At 51.3% G+C, this 24,084-nt stretch overlaps 6 protein-coding genes across 6 annotated transcripts; 3 read left to right on the plus strand and 3 right to left on the minus strand.

Annotated features, from left to right (window-relative positions):
* Positions 1-882: 882 nt before the first annotated feature.
* Positions 883-4,549, plus strand: PpBr36_09232 (uncharacterized protein; the record flags this gene model as incomplete). The annotated part of the gene is made up of 2 exons (XM_029896354.1): positions 883-1,305; positions 1,409-4,549. 2 exons carry the CDS (start codon positions 883-885, stop codon positions 4,547-4,549), a joined length of 3,564 nt encoding a protein of 1,187 aa, XP_029744954.1.
* A 1,369-nt stretch (positions 4,550-5,918) lies between these two features.
* Positions 5,919-6,626, minus strand: PpBr36_09233 (uncharacterized protein; the record flags this gene model as incomplete). Its single annotated transcript, XM_029896355.1, has 2 exons — positions 5,919-6,147; positions 6,301-6,626. The coding sequence occupies 2 exons, from the start codon at positions 6,624-6,626 to the stop codon at positions 5,919-5,921; spliced, it is 555 nt and encodes a 184-aa protein (XP_029744955.1).
* Positions 6,627-8,135: 1,509 nt separating this feature from the next.
* Positions 8,136-9,248, plus strand: PpBr36_09234 (uncharacterized protein; the record flags this gene model as incomplete). Its single annotated transcript, XM_029896356.1, has 3 exons — positions 8,136-8,198; positions 8,314-8,702; positions 8,828-9,248. 3 exons carry the CDS (start codon positions 8,136-8,138, stop codon positions 9,246-9,248), a joined length of 873 nt encoding a protein of 290 aa, XP_029744738.1.
* A 494-nt stretch (positions 9,249-9,742) lies between these two features.
* On the minus strand, positions 9,743-11,769 carry PpBr36_09235 (uncharacterized protein; the record flags this gene model as incomplete). The annotated part of the gene is made up of 3 exons (XM_029896357.1): positions 9,743-10,359; positions 10,458-11,256; positions 11,470-11,769. 3 exons carry the CDS (start codon positions 11,767-11,769, stop codon positions 9,743-9,745), a joined length of 1,716 nt encoding a protein of 571 aa, XP_029744951.1.
* Positions 11,770-12,726: 957 nt separating this feature from the next.
* Positions 12,727-14,925, minus strand: PpBr36_09236 (uncharacterized protein; the record flags this gene model as incomplete). Its single annotated transcript, XM_029896358.1, has 5 exons — positions 12,727-12,783; positions 12,984-13,762; positions 13,839-14,598; positions 14,756-14,779; positions 14,854-14,925. The coding sequence occupies 5 exons, from the start codon at positions 14,923-14,925 to the stop codon at positions 12,727-12,729; spliced, it is 1,692 nt and encodes a 563-aa protein (XP_029744948.1).
* Positions 14,926-16,901: 1,976 nt separating this feature from the next.
* Positions 16,902-19,955, plus strand: PpBr36_09237 (uncharacterized protein; the record flags this gene model as incomplete). The annotated part of the gene is made up of 1 exon (XM_029896359.1): positions 16,902-19,955. The coding sequence occupies one exon, from the start codon at positions 16,902-16,904 to the stop codon at positions 19,953-19,955; it is 3,054 nt and encodes a 1,017-aa protein (XP_029744949.1).
* Between the last annotated feature and the right edge of the window lie 4,129 nt (positions 19,956-24,084).

Here is a 24,084-nt window from a genome sequence, read left to right on the forward strand (position 1 = left end):
AAAAAAAAAAAAAAAAAAAAAAACGCTTATATAATAATCGTGGCACTTTTGTTTCCAGTCGCCTTTGGCTCTACTATCTTTTATGTTGAAAGTCTTCATAACTCTGCAAGTCATGATCCGAAAAGCCCGCACAGCAATGGATGGATGGATCCATCCATCAACCGAACCCGTGCCGGCATGCCACGCACGCGGCCTTGTGGAGCTAGCTCTACTACTTACAGGGGAGGAGCACAGGCACCACCACTCTCAGGGCTCTCAAGTACTACTGTACCCAAGGTAAGCACACGAGGCAACTGAAGCTCCCCACCTTTGCTCCTGACGACAGACACCCTGGAACCCAATTGCAGCCAAATCCATTCACGCATCAACCTCGACTCAACTTGGTTGCTGTACTGCAAAGTACAGTATCAATCACATCCGCGGTCCATCATCCATAACGCTGCTGGCGTTGTCTGACGTCCAATGCGTCTCTAGCAAATCAATCTTTGTCCCTCCCTCTCTGAAACCACCCCCCTTCGATATCTGTCATATTGCTTGTCTTTTTTTTTACCCGTCCTGTCGCTGCATTGGCCCGCCGTATTCCTGTTTAAAGTGCACGCATCGTACATCGTTGGAATCAGTACACCTTCGCCCGTCCGTCCATCCATCTATCCACCCATTCCATCCATCCATCCAACTTCAAAACCGCAACGAACCGTCCACTCAAGCCAATCCGTCTGGTCATCCGACCCGTAACGCTTACGCCCACTGCCAAGTCCCTGCCAATCTTCATCTCAGCCCTGCCTGTCTGACCAAACAAAGGGGAGGGTCATGCACTCGACTGAGGAATTCAACTGAGACTCTTCCCCAGGGCCCCGTCGAGAAACTCAAATCGTCGCCGCCATGTGGAACATCTCGAGCTTTGTGCAAAAGGCACAGGAGCTGCTTGACCCGACCCAAGGCCTCAACCTCACCCAGTCCGACAAGAACCCGTCCAAGGCCACCTTGTTTCAGCACCAGTTCCGCCTGCCCTCGTCACAGCACCCGCTCTACGAGATCGCCGCCGAGCTGAATATCCCGCCCGCAAATGTCACGCAGGGCGAGAAGACGGCCGACATGGGCTGGCACTATGTCGGCCGCCTGCACCTGTCCGAGTCGTTCATCTGCTTCTCCACCACGGCCTCGAGTTTCCTGCAGTCTGCCAGCACTTCGAGCTCATCAATCTTTACAGGTCAGACACATGGTGGAGGACCAAGTGGCAATGGCTTCACGTTTCCCCTGTGCGCCATTCGCAAAGTGGAACGATTAAACAGCCAGAATTACCAGGTATGCGCCAGGCCATGAAACAAACATTGTTTATACCACAGGCGTAAATGAGCGAGCTCATATAAGATATCATTGGTACTAATCATTCTCTCTCGGTTTTCAGTTTGCCCTGGCCATCACGACATGGAATGGATTGCTCCACGAGTCTGGCAACAAGGACAAGGACAAGGACAAGGACAAAGACAAGTCGGCGAGCAAGGATGGCAAGAACCAGGTCAGGGAACAAAGGATAACAGTGCAGCTTGCTGGTTCTCGGCAGGCTTGTGAGCGCTTCTGCGACGGGCTGAAGAAGGGCCTGCGGGCGGGCGTTGGCAACGTCGCCAAACTCAAAAGAGTGGTTGCCGAGTGCTACTCGGAATACCTCCTTAGACCCGAGGACCAAAAGGAGGCGGTCCCTCCCGACGCCGGCCTGGGTCTACAGTTCCGATACCCCGGCGACCCCAAGAAGCTCCGAGATAGGGCAAAGATGCGATTGTGGGCTGAATACCTTCGAGACAACGGTCGAAACTTCACATTACTGCGGCAACCAACTTTCCACAAACTCATCCGGGTCGGTCTCCCAAACAGATTACGAGGCGAGATGTGGGAGCTCACCTCTGGCTCTATATACCTGAGGCTGGAGAACCCATCCATGTACGAGGAGACTTTGGAAAAGTTCTCGGGACAGGAGTCGCTGGCTATCGATGAGATTGAGAAGGACCTGAACCGCAGTTTACCTGAATATCCGGGCTATCAGGACGAGATTGGCATCAACAGGCTGCGCAGAGTCCTCACGGCGTACAGCTGGGTGAATGCCGACGTTGGATACTGCCAGGCCATGAACATTGTGGTCGCAGCCTTGTTGATCTACATGTCAGAGGTACAGGCCTTCTTCCTGTTGTCGACCCTTTGCGATCGTCTTGTGCCTGGCTATTACTCGACGACCATGTACGGGACTCTGTTGGACCAAAAGGTCTTTGAGTCCCTCGTGGAAAAGACGATGCCTATTCTGTGGGAGCACCTCGTCAAGAGCGACGTGCAGCTCTCGGTGGTATCTCTGCCCTGGTTCTTATCCCTCTACATCAACTCGATGCCCCTCGTCTTTGCCTTTAGGGTCTTGGATGTGTTTTTTGTAGAGGGACCCAAGGTCTTGTTTCAGGTCGGCCTCGCGATCCTCCGCATCAACGGCGAGGAGCTGCTTGACGCGACGGACGATGGCGCGTTCATCTCGGTCCTCAAGTCTTATTTTGCCCGGCTGGATGAGTCGGCGCATCCTCGATCTGAGAATCCCAAGCTCCGTGCAGTCACGCGCTTTCAGGAGCTCATGGTTGTTGCTTTCAAGGAGTTTTCAGGCATCACGCACGCGAGCATTACGGATCTGCGGCTCAAGAACAAGGACGCGGTCCTCAACAACATTGAGAACTTTGCAAAGCGCACAGCCATCAGGAACCTGGGACCTGACAGCAAACTGCTAACCCCCGAAGAGCTCAGTGCGCTCTACGACCGCTTCTACACGGTCCTCTACGAGCGGCAGCAACGCGAGGGCATGATACAGGAGGAGAACCAAAGACGCGCCAAAGCGAACCGAGGCCGCATCCACGAGCCCAAGGTTGAGAAGGGCCGCGTTGGTCTCGGGGCCAGCACAAGCTTGATGGACTACGATGCGTTCCGCGAGTTTCTGGCGGCCATGGCCAAATGGGCCATGTCGGATTCGCCCACAACCCCCCGCAGAGACACGTTTCCCGACAGAGGCTACAACAGCATGAGGAGGCTGGGTGCTGGGCAATTGTCGCCTTGGGGCAACGGACCGGAACCGGCCGACCACGAGTTCCTGCAGCGGCTGTTCGCCAAGTGGGATGTTGACTCGGCTGGCGCTCTGACGCTCCAGAATGTCGTCTCGGGCATGGCACGCATCAAGGGCAAGCGGGACATCATGGGCACCATCACGTACTTGTTCGAGCTCTATGATGATGATGGAGATGGACGAGTTGATCGCGAGGGCATATTGAGGATATCGGAGGCGCTCCTGTTTCTCTCTAGAAGAGGACTCGAGGGCACGCTGAGTCCTTCAGGCTCGACAACTGCGCTGAATGGCTACTCGGAGCATCAGGTTGCAGGTGACCCGAACGGACCCAACGACGGCTCTCTGGGCGGCCCCACGGTCAATGAGAGGTTCCTGGGCAGCATCAGTGCATTCATAAGAAGGTGCTTCGAGTACGCCGACCCGGATCACCCAAAGAACCAGGACGCCAAGGTTGAGCAAGAAAAAATACTGGAGAAGGTCGAGGAGAAGCTGCACGAGAAGCCGGCCGAATCGCCAATCGCAGAGAAGAAACATCGCGAGCCGCTCATGCCCCCTCTGTCACCAGATCTAGTCGATCCAGATGCGTTTGCGATTGGTGACGACGACGATGATGAGGATGACGAGTCAGACGAAGAGGATCTGTTGGCCATGGATTCGCCAGAGGGCAGCCCGCAGCTCAAGCCGGCAAAGAAGCCTACCCCTGAGCCTACTCGGGAGCCCACCCCTTCGGCCGAACCGAAGGAGGAGAAGACGGTACCGCCTCCTCCAGTGTCCGAGTCTCTGGCTCCGGAAAATCAGTCATCACAGTCATCCTTACATGACGGCGTAGTGTCACGAAAAGTGTCTCAAGCAAAGGCCAACATAGCGCTTGACCCTTCTAACCCGCTGCACATTACCCTCCCGACGTTCAGAATGGTAGTCCTAGCAGATGAGCTGCTGGAACAGTTCTTCGAGTCCAGCTTCCCAGTTTCTTTCCACGTGGTCGAGGGTCTCCCTAGCAGCAACAGCAGTGGTGGAGGCGCCGGCTCAGCCGGACCCTCGTCGATTTTTGGTGCCTTTGGCGGCGGAGCTGGCGGGGTTGCTGGCGCCGGCAGAGGAGTCCGAGGTGTCCTGGACAATATTGTTACCGATGGTATGCGGGTTGCTGCTGAGGTCCGGCGGCGGATGGAGGAGGCGCAGAAAGAACTTGAGAAGAATGCGACCCCATACCAATATCAGCAAAAGGATGAGGAGGAGGACGAGGACGAGGACATGAGGGGTACTTCTTCCTCGTCGAGGACGCCCCGCATCGGCGCCGCGTCTGGCTCGAGATCTGGAACCAAGTCAGTCAGGTCGAGCGACCGCGACCTACTTGAAGGTGCGGATGCAGAGGCTGACGGTGGCGGCGAAGGTGCCGGTACAAAAGCGGCGGCCGACATGCAAGGGCCTTCAGGCAAGGGCAAAGTGGAATTTGAGGGTTGATATGATGATTCACGGAAGCAAGTCGCTTTTTGTTTGATGTCCTGTTCTTTTTAGAAATGGCGTTGGGTGGGAGGGAATTGTATGGCTCAGTGGGGCGCATGTGACGCTGTTTATTCTGCAATGCTGAGATTCTCCATCATCTCACTCTTGCCGTTCTCACCAAAGGTTCTTTTTTTTTTTTTTTTTTTTTTTTTTTTCCGAATCTGAAATCATAACCAAACTAAGTGATTTGGTTGTCTGAGTTGCTGAATTCTGAGCATGCATGAGCGTCTATTCAATCAATATCCAGTCGTGTATCATCTCAGTGCAGTGTCACTTGACCAGCCATGGGTATGCAGGATTGTCCTTGCAGCACCGGATTTCACATCGTGAATATTCTTGACTCGAAAGATCGTTCCAGATGTGAACAAGTGGAATCGAGACTATCAAGTGCACGATGGGGGGTACCACGCTCTACTACTAGTCTAGTATAAGACGCAGCAAGTACATTGAGCTGTTCCCGCACATTGTGTAACATCTATGTCTTGCGGCGTAACCCGTTGCTTCAGATAGTTTGTATGCTTGTCACATACGTCAATGCAAGCTCTGACATAAATATAACCAAGCTCGAGCTCCGGTCCCAGCCACGCAACCAAAACAATATACTTTGTCATAGAAGCGAATAAATCAATTGAGACTGTTCAATGCTGCTACCACGCACCTCTTTCCACTTGCATATTCAATCACTTGGTAAACAAAGTCGAACAAGATGCGGTAAACATTAGGATTTTGGCGTAAATTGAGGGGCTTGCCAGCCGCGTGTCATGTAACCATCGTCACAGATCCGAATTTTGGGGACAAAAAAACAAACGAGGTAGTCCGACTACGAAAAACAGAAAAGAAAAAAGGCCTCCAGCTTTTGTGAGCAACAGATGGGTTGCAACGAAGATGCGCAAAAATTTCAAAAAGAAACTCGGATACGGGGAATCGAACCCCGGGCACGACGGTTAGTCGATCTTGAGAGCGTCGTATGTTAGCCACTACACCATATCCGATTGGATGTGTTATATGATAGTGACAAGTGCGGCTCGTCTTATATCGATAACTCTCTGGTTCAGATGATCTCTTCAACATTTCATGATACTAGACTAGCTGCTTTTCAAGTTGTACTGTCAGTAAATTAACGAGGGAAATACTTCTTACCGTCCTCGTCATATGTCGAGTTCCGATGGTGATATCTGGCATAAAGCCTGTGACGCATTACGGGACTGCTGCACCTCCCATACTGCATAGGGAGGGGAATATAACAGGTAAGTAGGCATGTAGATACAGCTACCTCCTGGCAGGTATATATAATCATCAAAGTCGTTTTACACGGATCGTCTATAGTCTATTTGCTGTCGTAATAGTGCGCCATTTGCAGCCCTGCACGCTTGAAGCCACATTTGTCGTAGAAGCCCTCGTTCTTCTCGCTGCAGTCCAGAATGCTCTTGTAGCACCCAACCTTTTCTGAGATGTAATCAAGTGCCTGGATAATGCGCAGGCCGAGCTTCTTGCCCTGCTGATCCTTTGCGACCGCGATATCTTCAATGTGACCGACCGAGGCGAGGCTGTGGATTCTATAAGGGAGCGGGCGGTGGTGATCCCCCCCTACGTCAGCAATTGCACATGTAGCCACTACAGGACACAAGGGGGTGGGGGCCCAATGCAAAAACCCAACACTGTCTGCAAAGAAAGATACAAGACAAAAAAAAAAAAAAAACAAGACCTACATCTTGCGCTCAACAATCAACGCGCCAGTCCCGACGACCCTCCCCTCGGCATCCTCCACCACCAAGATGTAGTAGCTACCGGGCGACTGGGCGAACTCGTCAAAGCGCACCTCGAACGCGGAGCGGTCAAACTCGCCGACCGTCGTCAGCACGCGCAGGCAGTCGAGGTAGCCCGAGTCGTAGTCCGACTTGCGCAGCGAGCGCATCTTGTAGCCCTCTGGCAGGGCCGCGGCGACCTCGGGCGAGATGAGGTCCAAGGAGAACAGGCCCGCGTCGGTCGAGGACGCGCCGGCCTGCGACGACGCGTCTGTGTAGAGGATTGCCATTGCGGGGGTGTTGGGCGGGAAATGGGGAGGAACAAGTTTCGGAGCGCGGCCTGTGAATGCGATTGTCCNNAAAAAAAAAAAAAAAAAAAAAAAAAAAAAAAAAAAAAAAGTGTCACTGACAATGGGGGACGGTGAATTGGGCTCCCGGGCCGTCGTCTGAAGTTTGTTGCCGAGAGCGTTTGACGACGGAATGTTGGATGGAGTTGGTGCTGGTGGGGTTCCTAGGTATGTTTTCGTATTACTGTATTTGCTATCGAGTCTGAATCAACTCGCGTTAAAAATACTTACACTATAGTAAAAAGGGGGTAGAAGCGGTGGAAATACGGGCGCCCAAGGTAAGACTAGGGATAATCCCTAAAGTGTAATTGGCTGGGATAGGGACGTGCGAACACATGGCAATGGTTTGCTGAGTGGCGCCTACCGTGCTACGAACTCAATTACTTCTCAACAATTATCGACACAAGCTGACAGAACTCGGATATGCATAATGAAAGATGCAGGTATATGCCCTGCAGAACTTGTACGCACAGCACAATGCACAGGAGTTACACCTCACAAGGGGTAAATAAAAACCAACGGCCAATCAAATATGCCCCCAGGATAAAGTCCCGGTAAGATGATTTATAAAAAGTTGGTACGAACCAAAAGAGATCGTCAATGATGTTATTGCATCGGCCGGTCATATGTCGGGGCTGAGGGTTAAGTTCGAGAGGCGCAATTGTATAAGTGCGCCCAAATGGGATTCGCAAACAACAGTTAGTCTAGTCGGCTACTTGTGGATCCCTTGGCTTGCTGTTCCATGGCCGGCTGCATCTTGTCGAAAAAAGACCTTTGACATGATTAAATATGTAACAAAAATAGGTGGTCAAGGTAGTATTTCAAAATTGAGGCTATGTGGAACACATGTATTTCTGAGCAGGTGATTTCTAGTTGTACAGTGGTATGTATTGTACATACATACGAGTATTCCTGCAAGTCCTGGTATCCAGTTTTCACTGCAAAAAAATCGTTCGCTACAACCCAACATCGGTTGGTACCTTGCCACTGTACTTAAGCTTGGTCAGATTGCCTCGTGCCGTTCTTTCCGGGTTTCCAGCACCCCCGTACCCACTGCCCAGATCCTTGGACCCCCGAGCGAGCCGCTAGGCATTGCACCCGCCCACTCGCTGCCCAGAACAACCCCTCTGTCACAGGGACATACTGTACGTCCGAGACCACACCGAAACTTGCCATCCGACTTTCGAAACTTTGTTTCCTTCTAACAGCCTTATTGTTTTCTCTCCAGTTGAGTCTTGTGTGGTTGCGACTTTGACCAACAATCAAACAAAACCAAACCACGTTATCTCTTTTTTTTTTCTTCTTTTTTTTTCCCGCCTCGACTCGACTGGAACATACGATTGGAACATAATCACTACTTCCCCACCGGTATCTGACCTAGACAACGACAGCATCCGTGTGCCACAACCCCAAAATCGTGCTGCTTTCCGCGGCTCATCCCTATTGCCCAGCATGGTTTCCGCAGAGCGTCAACAGATCATCGAGACGAACAAGTCGCTACGTCTCATTAAGAATGTACGCCTATGGCTTATTTTGCTCCGAAGCCTACCATCCACCTGCCCAAACTACTCTCAGTCTCGCCTACGAGTAGTCCGCTAACACTTGGCCCCCCTGTCGCCGCCACAAACAGGAACTTGAGTCCCTCCTGGACAAGGGAGTCATAACCGAGGACGCCTACGACTCCATTCACACCCTCCTGCCCGCCGAGGGCACCCTGGGCCGGCGCAACGCCGAGGCCGCGACGCCAGCCTCGTCTTCCAGCACCCCGGCCCCAGCAGCAGCCGCCACGCGCGCCCCGCCGCCAGCCGACGACCTCGCCAACCTCAGCATCAACGACAACCACGCCACGCCGCCCTCCTACGCCCAGAGCAACCCCGGCGCCACCGCCGGCAGCAGGCCCCCTCCCCCGCCGCCACCCAGCAAGCCCGTCCTCTGCCACGCCCGCGCTCTGTACGCATACCCGGGCAGCGACGTCAGGGACTGCGCCTTTGAGCGCGATGACAGGATTGCCGTGCATGAGTAGGTTTACCGTTTTGTTTTGTTTTATTTTATTATCCCATCATCCCATCTTTGTCGACTGGTGAAAAAGCAAAGGAAACTCTTTATCACTAACTCAAAACCTTTCTCCTCCACCCAAAAAAAAGGTACATGAACCCCGACTGGTGGATGGGCCGCAACCTCCGCACAGGCCGCGAGGGCATCTTCCCCCGCAACTACGTCGAGCCCGAGCCCGCCCACGACGGCTACGCCAACGAAAAGTCGGCCGGCTACAACGCCTACAACGCCGGCCCGCCCCAGGGCCAAGCGGGCGGCTACTACGGCGGCGGCTACCCCCCGCAGCAACAGCAGCACAACCCGAACCCCTACAACAACCCTGCCCCTCCAATGGCCATCGCGAACCCCCAGCCCGCACAGCCCGAACCTCAACAAGCCCAGCAGCCCGCCGAGGGTGGCGGCAGCAAGATGGGGGAGATGGGCAAGAAGATTGGAGGGAAATTCGGAAACGCCGCAATCTTTGGAGCCGGTGCGACGTTCGGTGGCAACATAGTCAACTCCATCTTCTAGGGGAGCTGTGTATTCATTCCGTAGTCGTTTTTATATCGCATGGGGATTTTTTTTTTCTCTCTTTCTTCTTTTTGGTCATGTTTCGACTATATATTGGCTGACGACTATGTGAGTTTTCTATCTCTCAGCGGGACGGTCCCACAGGTGTGGGCGGGACAAAGACGGCAGATCTCATCAAATATCATTTTCTGTGGCGTTGGGTCATGTAATTCAAGTTTACTTTTCATACATAAATCGCAAACTTTTACCCATATCCAGTACAGCAATTTGAAACTCAACCATTGAGCCCCTTTTCAAACAGGCCGTTTACAGCATGGCATTAACCCGACACTCTGGGCCGGGTCACTGTAGAACGTGTGCATCCCGACTTGACTGGGAGCCTGTTACATGCGCTGAACTTTTCGTGTCTATCAACCTACGAACTCTCTAAATTGTCACATGAGATGGTATAGTATAATCTGGCCCCCCGGAAGAAACACCCTAGATTTGTTTGATCACTGGACAAACTTGCTGTCCTTGACCACATACATATCGACGTACTCGTCAATCGAAGTGGCCTCGAGCCTCTTGGCATCCATGCCCAGGTCGATAAGCTCCTGCACCTTGGCGGCGGGGTAGTGAGCCTCCAGATGGCGCTTGAACTTGGCCAAAATCTCGGGCTTGGCCTCCTCACGACGGAGGCGGTGGCCCAGCGGCGCCTCAATAACAACCTCGTCCAGGAAGGTGCCGTCGTTGAGTTCAACAGTCAGGCCGTTCGAGATGGTGCGGAGCTTGGGGTCATGGTAGTCGGCCGTGAACTGCTTGTCCTCAACGCACCTAATCTTCTTGCGGAGGGACTCGACGAGCGGGCTGGTAGCGGCCTCGGAGCCGTCAACGTAGTCACCAGCCGTCAGGCGGCCAAACACGAGCATGACGGAGCACATGTACTGGATGCAGTGGTCGCGGTCGGCAAAGTTGTCCATGGGCTTGAACTGCTTGTCGATGATGCGGACACAGGCCTCGTGTGTGCGGCAGGTGATCTCCTTGATGTCGGCTGCAGACTTGCCCATGGCCTTGAGCTGGTTGTGGATCTTTTGCGAGGCCTCAACGGCGGTTTGAGAGTGGAACTCGGCTGGGGACACGAGGACTCAGTTAGCAAGGAGCGGCGCAGAACAGCAGCACTATGATAAAATGGGAGCGCAAAAGAGTCGAGGCGAGGTTAATACACACCAGGGTAGGAGACCTTGAACAGGACATTCTCCATGACGTAGCTGCCATAGGGCCTCTGGAACTCAAACTTCTTGCCCTTGAAGAGCACGTCGTAGAAACCCCAGACAGGAGCCGAGAGAACGGTGGGAATACCAGCCTCGCCCTTGAGGACCTTCAGGGCCAAGTTGACGGCACGCTGGCAAGCATCACCGGCAGCCCAAGACTTGCGCGACATGGTGTTGGGGGTGTGCCTGTAGGTGCGCAGACTTTGACCGTCAACCCAGGCCTGAGTAACGGCATCGGCCGTCTGCTTAGCCGAGAGTCCGAGCATCTTAGAGACGACTGCGGTGCTGGCAACCTTGACAAGGACGACGTGGTCAAGGCCAACCTTGTTGTACGAGTTCAGGAGAGCCAAGCATCCCTGGATCTCGTGCGCCTTGATCATAGCCTCGAGGACATCACGGACGGTAAACTGCTTGCCGCCGGCAATGGGTTTGACGTTGGAGCCGGGGGCGGCGGCAGCCTTGTTGGTACGAGTGATCCAGTCGGCGACGGCAAGGATGGCGCCCAGGTTGTCCGAAGGGTGGCCCCATTCAGCAGCCAGCCAGCAGTCGTTGTAGTCCAGCCAGCGGATCATGGCGCCGATGTTGAAGGCGCCGTTGACCGGGTCCAGCTGGTAAGGGGTGCCGGGGACCTTGGTGCCATTGGGAACCGTAGTGCCCTCGACGATAGGGCCCAGCAGCTTGGTGCACTCCTTGAAGCGGAGACCCTCAAGACCGCAGCCGATGGTGTCGAGGAAAACCCATCGTGCCGTGTCGAACTGACGATGCGATGCAGTTGTCCGTCGGTTAGCCTCGGGTCAATTCAAGACGACAATTGTTTTTTTTTTTTTTTTTTTCGTCATGGCTGCGGGTAATCTCAATAGAAAGAATTGAATCCTGGTGCTGGTGCTACCTAAAAGCCACCGATCTTGTGGGGTGCGGGGTTCTGTGTTATGTTTACAGGGGTGAGTGTGGGATGGGGACTGGCTCACGGCTAATTCAGAGTCGATGGGGGTGTCATGGACATAGCTGGCGATGTCCGAAATCTCGGGATCGTACTCTCGGGCTTCTGCGGAAGACATGTTGGGTGCTGAGGATTGGCGAGCTGTAGAGGTTGAGAAGGAGGAGGTGCGGACAGAGCATGAAAATGCAGATATAGCTCCTCGAGGGGTGGAGCTTGGCCGAAGTGCGGAGGCGCTGTTCAACGAGGCCAAAGTCGACAAGCTGCTTCGCTGCTGTTGGATGCGAAGAGACCGGCCGGCCACACGGAGGGTGCGGTTAACTGCGGACATCGTTAATGCCCTCTCGTGATTTGAAACTGTGAAGATGAAATAAACTGCACTTCAGGAAAAAAGTGCACCTGCACACTCGAACCTAAAGGTTTCCAGTAAAGAAAGTCGACGGAGGATTCAAGCAAAAATAGAAAACAAAGGCAACAATCGGACAGAATTGAACCAGACAAGAGCTCCTCGGCAAGAAGCGGCGTGCAGTATGGTTTTAATGCTTCCTTCCCTGTAGAATAAGACCGAGACAAGGGGCCTTGTCAAACCCTGGGGAAAGCCACGGTCTGTGCTTGTTGACATAATAAGCCTACAGCAGCCGCGAGGTGGGGTACGGGCTGGCTCTTTGACCTACTCCTCCTTTTCCCCAGCCAAGCTCCGCCTTGACCTCGGCTCTTCCATTCCTGCCGGATTAGAGACTGTCTGCGCTATCTACTCGCGAAGTAGGAAGTGGTTACCAAGTCAACACGGCTAGCCAGGACGTGTACAAGACGTAGGAAGGACCGCGTTGTGGCTATCATTGAACTCACGATGCTCTAATAAGCCTTTGATAAAATCCACCTCACTTTTTCGACGTGCACAAGTGCCATCTGCATTGTAACAATTGGGTGGAAATTTTGACTTTAATCCAGTCCAATCTATCAAGCCTGATGTTTTGAGAATAGTGGTTGCATAAAAATATTTCCAATTACATAAACTGAATTGGGTAATGTGCTCAAGTTCCATGTGTTTATAACGTCCAAGTTGGCCAAGACTCTCGTTAGAGATGAGGTAGGTACTCATTGCAGATGATTATTGTCTGGACTAGTATGGGACCACATTATACGAAACCACGATGCTTGACGCCAGACCGCCAATTCAACAAGGTAAATCAACAAAAAAATAAATGAGTCGGTAGGTATTTAAGGTAGATAAATAAGTACCTACCAAGAAGGAAACATAACATACACCTTGCCTCCTTTCACATGCTCACACGAACCGGCCATCTGGTTGTGATAAGTTGGTTTGCCGGTTGCCCGCATCTACCTATAACCATAAACGCTCCAGAACATATAAAACAAAGCAGGATTGCTGCTCAAAAATCCAAGGAAGAGAAACCCTCAAGACCGGCGCCATGCGCTAGAAACTATCTCATATCGCAAAATAAGAACGAGAAAAGAGAAAAGAGAAAAGAGAATATAAAACACGATTGACAGCGACAACTGTCAACACCGCTCTCAAGCTACCTTTCCAGGCAGCCTCCACGAGATCAGATCATCCCGCATCTCAAACTCATCGACCTCTCGAGTTCGTCTGAATCCGTCACTGTCGCTACTGCTTGCCTCCGTGGTGGCAAAGCTCGCCAAGCTGGCCGCTCTTGAGTGCGAGCCGTCCCTACTACGGCTGCTATGGTGCAGCTTTTCGCCTCTATGTCTTCGACCATAGTGATCTGATTCTCCGTCTTGGCCAGACGCTCCCCGCGATCTGCTGCGCCCCCCAGAACCCGCCATCAGCATCGTCCGGCTGCTGCGTTCACTAGCCCCACTGCGCTGCCGCCGGTGACCGCCGACGAAGAACGCCTTGACGTCTTTGGGCCGTAGTGTGCCCCCACCGATGCCTCCTGCACTGCTGCTCCCATCGTTATCTGACGACGGACTGCCATTACCACTGTCGTCGCGGCCGAAGATGGATGGAGGGGCGAGTGAACTTGCTGCTGAGAAGTGCGCCGAGCGCTGAGACCGCTGAGACCGTTGAGATCGTTGGCGGCGGTGGTGGTACTTGTGGGCAGATGCATTGCTATTACTCCTGCCTATTCCGGAATGGCCTCCTCCACTATCGGTCGACCGGCTACCGCCCTCGCCGTCGAAATCGGTGAAGCCTGAGCCACCACCAAATATATCTTCGATGCAGGCATCAGCAGTCAGCTCGCCTTCTGTCGGAGGAGCTACTATGGCCGCTGCGAGAGAAGTACGGTACATGTCGTGCATCTCGGAGGCGTCCCGTGACCTTGATATAGCAGGCGCGCCTGATGGGAATTGATCAGCATCGACCGTAGCCGGCAGTAGCAAGGGGAATGGATGGGTGGGCCCAGGAATACTCACGCCCGACAGACAACTCGTCTTGATCTCCTTGCTCGCCCGTCATACCAAGACCTGCAATACCGCCAAAGACAGGAGCCGTCCTGAGCGGCGGTGCAACAAAGTTTCGGTCGCCATCAATTTGTATCATCAGGATGCCCACTTTGAGCGTACTGTTGATTTTGCTATCCTGCATCAAGTGCCGCCGAACGATCCCTTCCCGCACATCCGAGGCAGCTTCGACCTCCTGGTGCGTACTGTTACCGGGGCTGCTGGCTTTGCTCCCTGGACTCGGCGGCGGCCGGTCGTTGCTCACGGAGCTCCTATGGCGCGAGTGGCCCAGACTGAGCTTTCCTGCTTGGTGGTGCAACTGGTCTGCCACGGCCGCCGAAGCTGCAGAGGCTGTGGCAGCTACAGTTGCAGGGATACCCCCCAATCCCGTGCTGACGGTCCCAGGGTTGGGATCTTGCCTATCCCGGAGGATGGCCTCGCTCTCCTCGACATACTCGGCGAGGTTCAGAGTAACTTTTCCAAGGACTATCCTCTCATCGGCCTCGTTGAATTCTTGCAAGACTTCGAACTCGATAGGGCACTCCTCGAGGTTGTTGTTGCGGTCGATGTGGATGCGGACAGGCACAACCTTGCCGTAGCCATACTCAACCTTGTGGTTTAAAATAGGACACTTGCCCGTCCTCCCACGGTGTTCACCGTGTATTGAGTGTGGCAAATGCCATTTGATCTGCGACACTCCGTTTACTAGTGGTACGTTGTTGAGGTCATATATCTGGTGAAGAAAACTCGAGTCAGCAACCCGCGCAAGCCAATTCGAGACGGCTCCAGTATGGACGATGGATAGGAGGCAGTCCATCCTTATTGCAGGCGCCCATAAAAATAAAAATAAAAAAACACGCTGAGACTCGTTCCCTTCATTGTGCACATACCCTCAGGTGAACCTCGAATTTTGGCTATACCAAGGTCAGTATATGATTCCAAGTACTCAATCGAAAAAGAAAGAAAGAAAAAACGAGTGAAAACATACCTTTTTCGCCTTGTTTACTGCAGGCAGGAAATGCAGCATTTTGTCAGCACTCAGTCTGGTTGTGGACTTCATGATTGCCCAACTGCGGCGGCAGATGGGTTTGATGGGAAAACAAGAAGTTGAGGGTGACGAGGCCGAGGCAGGCAGCGGATAACGCTTTGTCTCGGACTTTTTCCAATGAGGATAAGGGCTGCTGCAACTATCACCAGATGCAGATGCAGAAAGGAGACATAATATCAAAGCACATGATGACCGCTGCCGCTTGTTGGCGCGCGAGGATGCAGACCCGGGTTGGGCATTCCCTGTTCTGCGGCGATTCTAACCGTCTTGAAACATGGAATTGTTGCTGGCATGCCCGCGCACCACGACGGACCCAAGAATGAAAAAGATATGTTTTAGGTGTCTGGGTTTTGTATCTTGAATCTTTGAGGACACAGTGGGGATGTACAACGGATGAATCAAGCAGTTGAGTGATAACGTAGAAAGAGTGAGTGGGAGAGAGAGAGACACAAGAGAGATCAAATGGGTGATTGATAGGTGAGGTAGTAGTAGTGCTAGTAGGAAAGAAAACAAACACTGAGATACCAAAAGAACGAGATTGAATTTGGCTTACTGAAGGACGTCATGGCAGTAAATCCAGACTTTGTTGCTGTCCCGTTTTCATTTCCAGCGCAGCAGGATTAAAAATAAAAATCCCCTCCAGACAAGGGGAGGAGGGATTTAACTTTCAAGCACCGCTGTCTGCTGTTGTGATAAAAAACTAAAAAAAAATAAAACCTGGGGACTGGCTAATTGATCAAAAATGTTGAGTAACCGCAGGAAAAGTTACGGAGCCGCGCCTGCTGGCTGATAAGCCGCCCTCAGCTGTCTCAGTTGCGCTGCTTCAATTGCTCAGGCGTGTCCGGGTGTTTTGCTGGCTGTGGCTGCTGACCACTACAGATCATACCTTGTACACGCGGCAGCCGCAATTGAGTCGGATTGGCCGGTCGCAATGGACAGCCAAATGTGTGCGACCGTGAGCCACGCACGCGCCTTTTTTTTTTTCCTTTTTTTTTGCCTTGGTTTTTCCCTATGGTGATATGCCAGACAGGTCTGCCGCGCGATATTTCCGGCAAGTTTGTGGTGTTCTCAGGAAACTAAAATAAATGCCGAGCGTCGATCGCAGTCCAATCCGTCCTGCTGGGCAATGACGACAGTGGCAGGTACTTTGCTTTACCAGGAGAGTGTTGGATATAACTTCAACAATCAATTAGGTGGTATTGCGACCATTTGCGTGGCCTATGTAGCCGGCTGTCTTCAAAAGATGCTGTAAAATTTTTGTAAAGGACTAAAAGCAAGCACGGCTTCCAGGTGATTTCTCTCAGCTTTTGTGATGGTTACGTAGCCTCACCTTTGAGAACCAACCACTCAGAAACGACACGAACCCCGACGAGAAGACACTACTGAAATCATAAGTCTGCCAAGGCAAAGAGCTATGACCCCACCGAAATCAATCTACCGACCACGGTACGACGGTACCACTCGCTCAATAAAAGCCCGCTGTTGTGGCGCCAGATACAGCCCGACAGTTCCGAAATCCACGAATGTGAAGGTTAATGTTTTGCTTGGGAAGGCAGAATTGATATGAACACTTCAGCTATTTATGCTACGTACTACCGTAGGTAAGGTATACAAGGATGACGTTCCTAAAATTTGTTAGCGACATTGGTTATCGATTGAATTTGATTTTCTTCACTGCCCAAAGTTAGTGGCTACCAAGCCTTGCAAGCTCCCTTCGTACCGTACCTGCACTAAAAGCTTGGATGGAGCTCCAGCCAAGCTCCTCATGGCCAATAAGATTCTTTTGAAATCAGACCCCACTTAGACCCTTTGATGTGCTCAGCAGCAAATTGTGACTGGCTGTGATCGTTGCTAACAATTGGATTTACTGAAATTATTGTTGCATTCGACACACGACCAAATTGGAGGCTGATTTTGTTTGTCATTATCAGGTCGTAATTTCCAATGACCCTCCAAACCCTACTGATCCTACTATAGCATCATCTGAGATGCAAGGGCCGGCAAAAAAACTGCCCTCGGGCGATGCACAGCCCAAGAAGCGCCAGGCAGGACCTCAGGATGACAACACCGGGCCCGGGAGGCCGAACAAGCGGGCCAAGGCTCGCGCCGACCGTAACATTCCCGTTCACGCGTCCGCTTCGGATGCCGTCACCGAGGATGGTGAAGTGAACCTGCCAATTTTCCTGGAGGCTCTTCAGTCCAGCATTGGCGGTCTCGAGAAGGCCATGCGTAAGAGCAAGGCCTCGGGAACCAAGCGTGCCTTCCAGCAGGTTCCTCGGGATATGAGGCGGCGCACTGCCAGTCACAACCCCAAAAGGGTGCCGGGGCGACTGCGCGCCCGAGCCCGGGTTGAGATGGCGTCTGACAATACCCCGGCAAAGGGCAAGAAAAGAGCCAAGGATAAGGTTGAAAGGGCACTTAACAAGGTTGAAAAGGCCAGGCTTGCGCTCAGGAAGACGCTTAAGCAGACGGAGGCAATCCGTGAAGGGCTTCATCTCCGCGCCAGCACTGTGCAGGTACCAGAGACCAAGACGAACAGCAAAAATTCTGGGGAATCACGCTGTCTCAAAGCCCAGTTTGAGCACCTATCGAACGCTCTGGACAAGACTCGGAAGCTCGTGGGCCGACTGCAGGTCCAATTAGACTTGGGTGATGTACGGAGCGTAACAGATCAGACATCTCTGGCTACCCAGCAGGTCAAGAATCTCGAAGATGCCATGACAAAAACGAAAAAACTAAATAACTTGTTATCGGAGCTCAGAGATCCCAACCAGAAGTCGGACCTATCTGATAAGCTTGGGAAAGCGCTTGTCAAAACCAAGAAGCTTAACAAGAATCTGGCCAAGGTCAAACAGCCCACCGGTTCATATAACTCTGACACTGCTGAGAACGAAGAGGAGGATGATGACATAGAGATGGGCAGCGATACGGATTGTCCCCAAACATGTCTACTGCCTCCTCGGCGGAAAAACATACCAAGGAGGGATGATCAACTACCAACACATCTCTGGCATGCAAAACGAGCAAAGATGTCAACTATCGACAACCCATTCTTCAGCAAGCCGACACCTATCAATATGAATACCAAAACAGTCCGCAAAATCCACAGAGCCTATAATGCGTCCGCGTTCATGCATGACGCGAGCCACAAAGGCTTTATTCAAGTCTCGGGTGCTATGAACGACGTCAGGGAGGTGCTGGAGGTGGTAGGGATAGACTACCCGGGTGCCACAGCCGATTGGATACGCGGCTGCCGTGTGTGGACTGGTATAATCCGCTTGGTAGAGTCTCGCAAGACTGGAGATATTACACCTGCTCGAGTTATCTGGAATCCATCTGGCCAACCTCTAGGCATGCTGGATGATGCTGCAACTCCGCGCCAAGTACTAATTGAAATCGAACCGGATACTGCCGAGCTGGTCGTTCGTGCTCTGACGACCGCAACAGATCATCTTGGCGACAAAAGGAACCAGGTGACCATACGAGATCTTTCCAGCAAGCTCGGATGTATAGAACTGCTTGGCCCTGGCTCTGGACAGCGGCTCATTGATGTACTTCGGCCACCCCAGTCCCCAAGCAGTCAAGACGCATACAAGTCGACTCATTGGCGGCTTTTCCGCGCAATAGCACAGGCACAGCCCTCTATGTTGGGATACAGCGTGGCCATGGGATTGATGATCAGATATCCTGACAAGTACGGCAGAGAAGATGTCTCTAGGACAGATTGCATCGACAAAGACGAGGCCGAGCAGCTTCTTGCAGCACAAGAGGAGTGGTCAACCGAGAGAAACCCTCAACCCTTAGCACTGTTAGACCGAACTGTCCGAGGCGGCGCTTTGCAATTGATACAGAAAAGGCAAGGCGCAGCACTCAATGGCAGCAAGAACGATACAAGGGAACACGATCAGAGTGGCTCCTCAATTCCTATAATCCTTTTATGCTCTTCGTCACATACTCGCGAAATTGCAGGGAAATGGACCCTTGTCTGCCAACGTGAGCTCGTCAAACCGCTATGGCTCCGTCTGTTCAGCCAAAAAGGCCATTTCGGCGGCGAGATCGGGATAGCATGCGTGGAGGAAATGCATCGTATCCATACAGAGCAAGCGGTCAAGTTCCATCCGGTTGACTTTCCACACACGGTTCAGGGTACCTTGTGGGAGCTCAGGGAACGTGATCGTCTCAAAAAAGAGTGGGAGTCACTTCCGAAAGGCAAAAGACCAAACTGGACGACCCTGAACCTTGGCCATAATGGTAAAGGTGAACTTGGCAATCCTTTTGCATGCGATTGGGAGCATCTTCTCCATGGCGCAAACCCTCTTGACGTTAAACTGCCGCACACGCCGAATGAGGACAAAGAGGCGAAGGATAATTCACCGGCGCGTCTCGTTTCGCCAGATATCCCAAGACCTCTTGCGATTTCTGTTTCTTCGGCGCTGTTTAGAGATTTTTTTTGGGTCGGAACTGAGCCTGCAAAGAGGCCTTCTATCCCTGTGCTCGGAATCTCAACTGTTCACATCAGCATGCTTGAAGGAGGCGTTCCCAATCCCCGTGCCCGGGTCTATCTCCTCCCAAACTCGAGGGAACAAGAAGAGCTCAGAAGTGCATGGATGGAGCGATTCAAGGTTAGAATTGGCAGCGTGGGAAGTAAACGCACTCAAAAGTTAAGCTCGGACCGGCGGTTCCCACAATCTTCAACTTTTGCTGAGCGCAAGGAAATCCTGGCGGAAAGCCTCTTCCACGGCAAAGATTGCGAGGCTGCTGCTGGGATTGAGGGATCTCCCGTGAAAGCCTACCCTCAGGTCTTCGCGAAAGACTTGATGGGTTACGTGACAAGCGGCGGTTACAATCTAGCTAGGGGCAGGGGTCATGGCATTGGACACCTAGCCGCGAGCAAGATTGTGGAAAGCATGCAAGCCACTATCGATGCGGGAGGGATATGGAATGATGCGGAAAGCTTCTACTGCGTTGTGCGTAATGTTGGGGAAACGATTTGCCGACCAGCGATCTGGCGGTTCGTTGAGGAAAGTAGGGGTAGGAGATAAAGTATAAGCGAGGATCAAGGGGCGGGAAGCACAGTTGCGTCTAGCCATGAACCTAGGTCAACTTGAAGATATGAGATGATGGCAAGCTTTCCTTCTTTTCCATCTGGCGGCATTTCTAGAAGCTTGACTCTAGCCGCCAGCGTTTCAAAGCGGAGGTCTGTCCCTCTAAAACAGACTTTCGGTGCAGCTGGCTGCGATAGCGCGCTTCTTTCAAAAAACTTGCCTGTGTGGATACGATCAAGATGGCCCCTGAAAGCACCACGCCACCGGCCTCTAGCACTCGTACCAAGCCCCGACATGCATCTGAGACCGCCAAGCGTTGCGCGGAATGGCGTCACCGGTAGCGCTTGCAAGCAGATATTAATTTGTGGCACTTGTTTAGGAAAAAACAAAGCAAAGGGAATAAATAATCGTACGAGATCCGGTTCCGTTGAACGATGCGCACGATCGGGGCATTTGCCGAAGGGGAGGGACTCTAAACAGCCGCGTTTTCCACGCCACCACGGCCCCGTTTCCCGCCAGCAGCCTTCTTTACCTCAACGTTGGCTTGCCATGCAGCAAAATTGGGTTTCAACCCCTTCCGTGGAAATAGTACCAGATTGCGCATTTTACTTTGACACATCCGATGAAGGTATGCCGCCTCTATAGTGGACGTCACGGTTAATGTTCAGCCCTTTCCAGGTTGAAGGACCGGTTGGATGCCCTCTTAAACCAATGTCGTAAAGTACCTTGATATGCCATGACGAACCCAAAGATTGAGGAGCCAAGCATTTTAAACAAAATTGAACTAGATTTGGGAAGTTTTTTTTTTTTTTTTTTTTTTTTTTTTTTAATTCAATGTTTGCAAATAGACTAGACTAGACCCTTGTCAAGATTGTATAAGCTATCCTGCGTAGGTTAAGTATGTAAGCAGTTGACAGACGGACTATTATACAAGTGAAAAGTTACACGAATTGGTAAAATTTGAGCAGTTTTGCGGATAATATCCCGTAGCCTTACTACTTTCAAAGGTTCCATGGTGGTTTGCATGGTTAAAGTTTAACTGGGCTGGGATGGATTTCGAACCAAATCTCGAGGAAAACGGCACAAGATTCTTAACCACCTAGAGCAGTATGTGTTTGATATATAGCCAACATAAGCAAACTCTGGAGCTTTCAGGGCTCTAAACAATGCTTTGTACAGTACCTATATATAAACGGAACGGTGCTTAACCTGATTTTCACTCATAATCAGCATGCGGTTTAACCCAACTTGCCTTTGTTGATACAGTGTCAAGGTGTCGTAATTTAATCGTGTACAACAATAACCTTTGTATGTAAGTGCTCGAGACGTGCTGAGATTTAGGTAAACGCGTCAAGCTTTTTTCAGACAACTCAATTTGCCTAACAGCCCGTACACTAATTCTTTTTTTTCTTTTTAATTCTCTTAATTCTGCTCACTGGCTGTTCATTCCATAATACAATCCACAAAAAAAAATGAATAAAAAAAAATAAAAAAAAGTTTTGTGATATATTGTCACACCTGAGCTCAAGCGATAGGATACGTATGCCTAGCAATCTTGTATTCGCTTGGATTGCGCTCGCTTAGCAGTCGATCTCGATGTACAATATAACTACCGGTAAGGGTGCACTCTCTGTCAGCCCTGCCACTCTTAGTAGCCAAGCCGACTACGTGCCTTTCGGTAAGTGGCTTGAAATTTCATCTGGGATGACATGAAAAACCAACCTTGTCGGTCATGTCCGATGTTTTGCTGGTGAACAAACTAGTCGAGTGCTAGCACAGAAAGGGACAAGGGCAAGATATTGGATGTAAGGGCCTAGATTGACTTTTTTTTTTCTGTTCTTTCTGGTCTCATCTTTTGTACTGCTGTGGACTCGGCAACGAATAACAGCAAATTTCGAAGGGAGGGGAAAAGTGTCGGCATCACACAGAGAGCTAAATCTTATTTGGCTTTGACAGACAGCCGGGTGTGGTCTTTGCTGTCCGGCTCTCCCTCCCATGCCTGCTGAAGATCATCAAGATACGCAGCCAATGGCGCAGCAACCATCCTTTGATTCATGGATCAATGACCCGAGTCGATGGAAGAAGTACTCAAGAGTCCCTCTCGAAGAAAGCATACGTTGTTTCCTTGCGGTGTAAGCAGAAATGGTAGCATTTGGCGACTTGGTTCACAAGTATCGCCATGTGTTGGGACGAATACGAGTAGACGGGAAAACCATCACGCGGATGATCCTTTTTGTGCGGTGTAGCTTTTCCCCGGGCTGTAGAATGTTTGCCTGTCCTGTGGAGAAATGCGGGAAATGGCCGGATGTATGGCGGTGAGCCGTCTGTCAAGAAACAGGTACAAATCTGCTGCTTGGGCCGGGATACTTTGGGGTTCTTAGGAAAGACTAGGGCCAGGCCGGAGTGAAATTGTGACCTAGAACTGCGGTAAGAGGAGCTACGTTCATTAGGGTCCGTCGCCACTAGACCGGTTCTTGGCTACAGCGAGCCATGAGGCGAAATTAGGTTATCTTGGCTTTTCATTTCTTGGTTTTTTTTTTTTTTTTTTTTTTTTTTTTTGAAAGTAAATAAATAAATGAATAAATAAATAAGTTAGCAAACAAAAGCAAGCGGCCAGGAACCCAAAGGGAAACCGTTTTGCTTGTAGCTGTTTGTTCATATCAGTATCTAGAGGATACGAGACGGAAGGCTACAGGAGGAAAGCATGCATCCGGCTATCAAGTACTATAGAGCTGCCGGAACCTCTGCTCCCATGTTTGCCTGCGTGAGATATTTACTCATCTGGGAAAAGCTACAACATTTCAGCCAAAGGTACGTGCCGAAGGTAACGTATTCAACACCTTGTTTGGGCCCAACTTTCGAACTAGACCAGGTAAGGATGGGCAGGTTGCAGAATTGCCATTGTGGCCGACTTTGGAGATTCAAAGGTACCCCACCTTGGGCATAGTATAGTAATCGATCGAGCTCCTGTAATAAATAAACGGGTTGGTTGGTGTCAAAAGGTAGCGAGCGAGTGGGACCAGCCAGCGGTTATGGGGACAGGACCCGTCATAGCCCCCCCACATCAAAACATGATGCGCCCCCTCATCCCTGCAATGGGCCTAATGCAGATTGGTCATCTGCGATGGCTCTGTGATTGCCCCGGATGTCTGGCGGTGGAACATGTGGTCATCTGCCGTGACAATGGAGATGGGACTGGACTGTCGGTGACAGTTGCCAAAGAAAGGTAAATTAGGGCTGGTCATTGGTTGAGCTTGAGGGTGATATTGCTGTCAGGGTAACATTGTCTTGTTTTTTTTTTTTTTTGCTTATTTATTTGCTTGTTTGTTTTCTTAGCTGGTGATTTGTTTGATTATTATTGATTGATCAGTGTGATTGATCGCGTCATCTACCGATAGGACGTTACAAAGGACCAAAGGGATGAATGAGGGAGCCAGGGATGGGATTTTAAATTTAGGGAGACGACCATAGCCTTAGCGCTTCAGTGGGTCAGTCCCATGTCCTAGTTTCCCGACCCCAATTATGGGTTAGCCTGAACTCGATACTTGTATGCACGATCTGTAGTTGGTAGGTAGTCCGTTAACTTATTATAGGCAGGTACATATGCCGAGTTTTGCATCCTAAATCCCCAGGTTTCTACGTTCATATACCAAGGTAAGTTAGGTAGGTAAATAGGTATAGTCTTGAGCAAAAAATACTCTTAAAGGGGTTCAAAGCACAGACAAAGACAAGACGAAAAGGATGGGGAAAAAAAAAAGTCGGTAAACTAGAACTAATGGAAAATTATCATGGCGCAATAAGTGTCTCCAGAAACCCGTTGAAAATCCCGCGGGGATTTTTTTTGCAGCCCCGTTGAGTGCTTTACAAAGTACATTCACATTTCATGCAGCCACCCTCCTTCATCCTCAGGTACCCTTGTCTGATTAAGGCTGCAGTCGGGTGTCTTGCCCACAGGTACATACATATCTTAGCTTAGGAACCTACTTTGCCTTATCTTAGCAAACTTGAGCTGTACCCCAAAGTCTTGGGCTGGCCTGGCCTCTGCACTGCACTTTACTTTTTTTTTTTTTTTTTTCTGCGCCCGTACTGCGCCCCAAGATTAGATTCATGACCCTCCTTTTTCCTT

This window comes from Pyricularia pennisetigena (genome assembly GCF_004337985.1).
Source record: "Pyricularia pennisetigena strain Br36 chromosome 7 map unlocalized Pyricularia_pennisetigena_Br36_Scf_8, whole genome shotgun sequence".
Taxonomy (NCBI): domain Eukaryota; kingdom Fungi; phylum Ascomycota; class Sordariomycetes; order Magnaporthales; family Pyriculariaceae; genus Pyricularia; species Pyricularia pennisetigena.